The 6,460-nt window shown below is 36.3% G+C and overlaps 1 protein-coding gene across 1 annotated transcript in view; it reads right to left on the bottom strand.

Annotated features, from left to right (window-relative positions):
• Positions 1 to 6,460, bottom strand: part of HELLS (helicase, lymphoid-specific) — a gene marked incomplete at its 5' end in the record, with an annotated part of 40,628 nt that overhangs the window by 13,135 nt on the left and 21,033 nt on the right. The window contains 3 exons of the mRNA XM_005884071.2: positions 787 to 948; positions 2,329 to 2,425; positions 4,590 to 4,786. Coding sequence (XP_005884133.1) covers positions 787 to 948; positions 2,329 to 2,425; positions 4,590 to 4,786 — 456 coding nt within the window. The remainder of the gene's footprint in view (positions 1 to 786; positions 949 to 2,328; positions 2,426 to 4,589; positions 4,787 to 6,460) is intronic.

The following is a 6,460-nucleotide window of genomic DNA, read 5'->3' as shown; positions in this document are numbered from 1 at the left end:
AGTCAGTTACCTATAAGGGAGTACCCATACGACTGTCAGCTGATTTCTCAACAGAAACTATGCAGGCCAGAAGGGAGTGGCAAGAAATATTCAAAGTGATGAATAGCAAGAACCTACAACCAAGATTACTTTACCCAGCAAAGCTATCATTCAGAATTGAAGGTCAGATAAAGAGCTTCACAGACAAGAAAAAGCTAAAGGTGTTCATCACCACCAAACCAGTATTATATGAAATGCTGAAAGGTATCCTTTAAGAAGAGGAAGAAGAAAAAGGTAAAGATACAAATTATGAACAACAAATACACATCTATCAACAAGTGAATCTGAAAATCAGGTGAATAATCTGATGAACAGAATGAACTGGTGATTGTAATAGAATCAGGGGCATAGAAAGGGAGTGGACGGACTATTCTTTGGGCGGAAAAGGGTGAGAGGGATGCGGGAAGAGACTGGACAAAAATCGTGCACCTATGGATGAGGACAGTGGGTGGGGAGTGATGGTGGAAGGTGGGGTGGGAACTGGGTGGAGAGGAGTTATAAGGGGAAAAAAGAGGAACAAATGTAATAATCTGAACAATAAAGATTTAATTATAAAAAAAAAAGAAGGAATTAATGTATGAGACATCACTTAAATTTTAGGACCATAGCATTACTGGCCTTTTGCCTTTCACTTCAGTTAGAAATTCACAAGTCCTGAAAAAAGGTGATGATCCCTAAGACTGAAATCAACCATGAAATTTTCTATGCCAGCTGTCTTATACAGTTTATTTCAAATCCACACTCTACCTCACTGGATCCAAACATGTTTGTAATTGTACGGTTCACAATGGCTGTATAAAAGGTCTCTTGTTTCTTTGAAAGTGGTGCATAAACGACTACTTCTCGTTTAGGAGGAACTTCAAGAGCAACATCAGATTTTAGTCTTCTCAGTAAGAAAGGTGTTAGAATCTAAAATTTAAACATAAATAAACATATGTGAATACTGTACATTCCTATTTTGGGGAATACTTTCCCAACAGGTTCCCTTCCCCCTTTTCTTTTCTTCCTATGTAAATATTATAAAGTCTCAAAAGGTGAGGTAAAATGTCTCCTTGAGATTTTCCCAGACCAGGTCACCACATGACAAATATAGTATTCACAATTTATTAGTTTCCTAATATATACTGAATATTTTAAAAAGCCAATATAGGTTTTGGATTAGTAGAAAACCAATGAATCAACTAATCAACCCAGAGATGTGGACATGAAAACCTTCTATAAATTCTAAAGCTTTAGCTTAAAATTACTCTCTTTCATTAGATATGTGATGACAACTAATTTTCACATTTTTAAAACACAGAAGCAAAAGGTAATTATACCATTATTAAACTTCTTAGATCTTTAAAATAAATTCCCCATTTGATGAACAAGAATAGATCCAGAGACAAATGGTAGGGGAGAGGGGGCGGTTAGAGAGCAACCAAAGGACTTGTATGCATTCTTATTAGCATAACCAATGGACACAGACACTGGACGGTGGGGGCTTGCCCAGGGTGGGAATGGATGCTGGTGGTGGTGGTGGTGGTGGGTTAATTGGAGAAAAGGGAGACATATGTAAAACTTTAGACAATAATAAAAAAAAAATTCCCCAGAGGTAGACAGCTAAGAGATTTTATGAAAAAGAGAACATGACCAGCAGTGTGTTTAGAAAAGAAAAAAGAAAACAAAAAAAACATGTATAGACATCAGCCCAGAAACAAATATACTTAAAGAAAATTAGCCAGATAAAAGGTAAGATTTGATAGGATAAGTATGATTTGTGATTATTTTTACTTTCCATTTCTATACTGTTTCAGATTTTTACCATAAATATGTATAAACTTTAAAGTAAAAATATATATAAGGATTTTGAATGAAATTGTCAAAACACGATTAAGCAGCTTTTCAGGCCCACATATAAATATAATTTGGATACCTTTGAAAGATTATTTTGCCTGAAGACAGTTGGATGGGTGGAGACTGTGGGAAACATTAATAATGGATCATGCAAAGAAGTAAATTATGCAAATATTACTGGCAAACATTGCATAAAAACCATTTAATTTTACTCTTTGACAAACATATCAGTAACCATTAGGGGTCAAATGACTATACATGAAAAAAAAAGCAAAATTTCAGAGCACTTGAGTTCTGCGGTAAAGCCATGTGATCTCTGGGGGTGGCGGAATATATATTAAATTTGGGAGGATCCTCATTTTTCAAAATCTACAATGAGTTGAGAACAGTTGATCTTTAGGGTTCCTTTTTTATTCTAAGTCTACAGTAAGCAAAATAAGAAAAAGTCAAAACCTGGTGCAGCATATGCAATACATTCTGTTCTCTTTCTTTAGCAATAATATCTTCAGCAGTTTCAGAAAGACTAGTGATATCAAACCAAGATTCAAAGCTGTAAGAGAAATGATTACCAGTTATCACATAAATCAATTACACTAATATGATATGTTTCATATTTTTAATTTTATATTAACCTGACTCTTAAGCAGGTATTTTCTTTAAGTGGGCATATTTTTTATTTATACATTAACATAACCTTACAACAGTATAAAAATCAAATGAACAATAAGGGATATATATTTTTTCCTTTTAAAAATGCAGACTGCCACCTCATTTGGATGTGTCTGGAGTCTTGGAAGTTTGACCACCCTATGTTCTCCTACAAATGGACCTTGAGAGCTTGTGTGGCAGGTCTAACAGGGGAGTGCAGCCACTGCCACATCTTGACTGAAAAACACCCTGACCAGGGACTGGTCACTTCTTCAGCCTAGCGCACAGCTTCAGGAGGAATGCACATGGAGTGGTGAGGGACGAAGGGGACACCCGCCTAACTCAATCAACCTAGTAATCAAATGGGGTGACAGATGTTGCAGCCAGATCAGCCTCACATCCTTTTTAAACATTTTAATAAAGTGATTAAAATGTAAACTATCTTTGAAATCTAAGGCAGTAGAGATATAAATATAATCTGAGGCAACTGATGTTTTTTATAAATTCAGATTTCTACCACCATGTTTTAACTCAGTAGGAATGTGTAGGACCTGAAAATGTCCTTAATCAATGTTCTGTACTAACAATCAGACAGCCTGGCCTTGGGCCATTTGGAAACCAGAGGTGAAAAATTTATTCTCAAAATGAAATATTCAGTTATTTTCCTATATTAAATTAACCTTCCCTCACTGATGCTAAAATAAAATTATTTTGCCCTCCTGATTTTGATATTTCCATCTTAATTATTTTAAACTTCTGTTAAGATTATTTTCGTATCCATTCTGAGCATACTAATTTTTGGTTTTCATAATATAAGATTCAAAGTTCATAGAATAAAAAACACTAGGTTGAAACTGGGAAATCTTGGTTTTACTTTTGGCTCTGGTGTTAACTAGTGACACGTTAGTGTGAGTGTGAGTGTGAGTGTGAGTGTGTGTGTGTGTGTGTGTGTATAAATAAATAATTTTGGGGGGTTAATCCTCACTGGAGGATATTTTTCCATTGATTTTTAGGGAGAGCAGAAAGAGAGGAAAGACAGAGAGGAACATCCATGTGAGAGAAACCCATCTATTGGTTGCCTCCTGCACGAGCCCAGACCAGGGCCCGGGTGGAGCCTGCAACTGAGGTATGTGCCCTTGACTGGAATCGAACCCAGGAAGGACCCTTCAATCTGCAGGCAGATGCTCTATCCCCTGAGTCAATTGGCTAGGGCATATGTTCCACTCTTGACACAAATTTTGTGTGAACAAATAAAATATTTTAAAGGTTTTTTTAAAAAAATTTTGCATTGATTAAAGGAAAACTATTAAATTGAGAACAATTAAAATATTTGTTAACTTTGTGAAACACATTCAGATGCTTTTCCCTCATTTTATCCTTACAAAACAATTCAGGGGATAAAGGTTAAATATATCCCCTATCTCACAAGAAAACCCTGGCGTAAATTTACTAGTTAGTCCTAGTCAGTTTGGCTCAGTGGATAGATCATTGGTCTGCGGACTAAAGGGTGCCGAGTTCAATTCCGGTCAAGGGCACCTGCCAGGGTTGCAGGAGGCAGCCTATCGATGATTCTCCCTCATTACTGATGTTTCAGTCTCTCTCTCCCTTCTTCTCTCAAATCAATAAAAGTAAATTTTTAAAAAAGAGGGGAACATATAGGGAAAGGGAGAATTGGTGAAAGGTGATAAAAAAAAGTCCAAACTTCCAGTTATGAGATAAATGAATGGGACTGTAATTGATGACTACAATTAACACTCCTGTATGATATATAGGAAAGTTGTTAAGAGAGCAGACCCTAAGAGTTCTTATCACAAGGAGAAATACCTTTTCTTATTATTGCAGATGACAGATGTTAACTAAATCTATCATGATAATCATTTCACAATATATGTAAATCAAATCATCATGCTATCATCTTAAACTTTTAGAGTGGAGTATGTCTATTACTTTGCAATAAACCTGGGGATAAAACATCACAAACAGTAAAATATACAATATATACCAGAACACAGTATTTGGAAAGGTTAGGGAAACCTAGAAAGAGTTCAAATGACTGGCTTACCTACCTTTTCAAATCATCAAATACATCTGGTAACAAAAAGTTAAGCAGTGACCAAAGTTCTGATAAATTGTTCTGCAAGGGAGTCCCAGTCAAAAGAAGTTTGTTATCCGCATTGAATCGTTTTAACTCCCTGATTAGACGGCACTTCATGTTCTTGATCCTGTGTCCTTCATCTACTATTAAGTATTTCCAATAGCAATGCTGAAAAAGAATTTAGGGAAAAAATGTTTTATGATACCGCACAATTTTTCCTAAAAACAATTCTGAAAATAAAACCTGTATTAGAGATGAATGTTAAATTATATCAAATTGCATTTCTGTGTTTATTGAGATAATGCTTTCCTTTGATCTATTAAAAGGATAATTTTCCTAAACTAATGCATATTTGTGTTCCTGAAATAGACCTCACTTGGCCATGAACTAAAAATTAAAGCCTACCTGCGATTAAATATTTAAGATTTTTCCATTCACATTTTATAGTCAAAGCAGTCTGTAGTTTTCCATTCTAATGCATTGTCAAATTTTGATTGTTATCCTATCTAATAATAGACAAACATGGTAATTGACCATACCTTCGCTACGCCTCCCATTGGCTAATCAGCACGATATGCAAATTAACCACCAACAAAGATGGCGACTAATTTGCATACTGCAGGCAGGGCGGGACAGCGCGAGTCACCAGTGCAAGCCACCATCCAGGCCCCGTGTGCAACCCCAGAAGCCGCCTGCCTGCCTCCCATGATCACATCAAATCCCGGGCCGCAGGCCGGCCCCAGAAGCCACCTGATATGGCAGTAACTATCAGCCCTTTGAAAGTCAGTGGCATAAATGCACCAGTTAAGACAGATTATGAGGGTGAATCAAAAACAAAACCCACTTTAAATATAAAGACACATATAGATTAAAAGTAAATGAATTAAGCTGCAGCCTGTTTTGCTCAGTGGATAGAGCATTAGCCCATGGACTGAAGGGTCCCAGGTTTGATTCCAGTCAAGGTCATGTACCTCAGTTGCTGGCTTGATGCCCAGTCCCTATCAGAGCATGTGCAGGAGGCAACCAATCAATGTGTCTCTCCCTTTCCCTTCACTCTCTCTAAAATTCAATGGAAAAATATCCTTGGGTGAAGATTAACAAAAACAAAGTAAATGGATTAAGTAACATTAAAGAGATTATAAGACAAATATATTCCAAATTTTGTTAGTTGTATAATGGTTATGTTTAAATTATTAACACCTAAGAAATTGGGTGAAGGGTACATATAATATGCTGTAGTATTTTATAGGTTTTTTTACATGTATGAGATTATTTCAAATTAAAATATTAAAAAATTAAAAATTAATAAAATATTAATTGAAATGTATCTGCATTACATGAAAAATCTCCTAATTGCTTCTAGCATAATTTATTAAATTGTGCTAAAATTTACAAGGGTTCAATTAAAAAATATCTTAATTCTAAATGATATAATAGAAAATATATAATAGTGCAGTTATAAGCACTTATCTGAAAATAAAAATTTAAAGAAGTGAATTTAAAGAAGGGATTAGCCAAAGAAAATATATGCACAACCCATGGACACAGATAACAGTATGGTGATCGCCAGAGAGAAGTGGGGGACAAGAGCTGAGTAGAGGGGGCAAAAGGAGGGAAATGGGGACATCCTACATGTAATCTAATAAAAGACAAATGGGGTAATTAACCGTACCTCCGACACGCTTCCCATTGGCTAATCAGGGCGATATGCAAATTAACTGCCAACCAAGATGGCGGCTGGCAGCCAGGCAGCTGAAGCGAACAGGAGGCTTGCTTGCTCCAGTGAAGGAGGAAGCCAAGGTTCCCCGCCTGCCGCTGCCGGCCTCTGAGCTGCACTCTAAG

The sequence above is a fragment of the Myotis brandtii genome, unplaced genomic scaffold, assembly GCF_000412655.1.
Source record: "Myotis brandtii unplaced genomic scaffold, ASM41265v1 scaffold810, whole genome shotgun sequence".
In the NCBI taxonomy this organism is placed as follows: domain Eukaryota; kingdom Metazoa; phylum Chordata; class Mammalia; order Chiroptera; family Vespertilionidae; genus Myotis; species Myotis brandtii.
The sequence above is the reverse complement of the archived record's forward strand: the minus strand, read 5'-3'. Positions and strand labels throughout refer to the sequence as shown.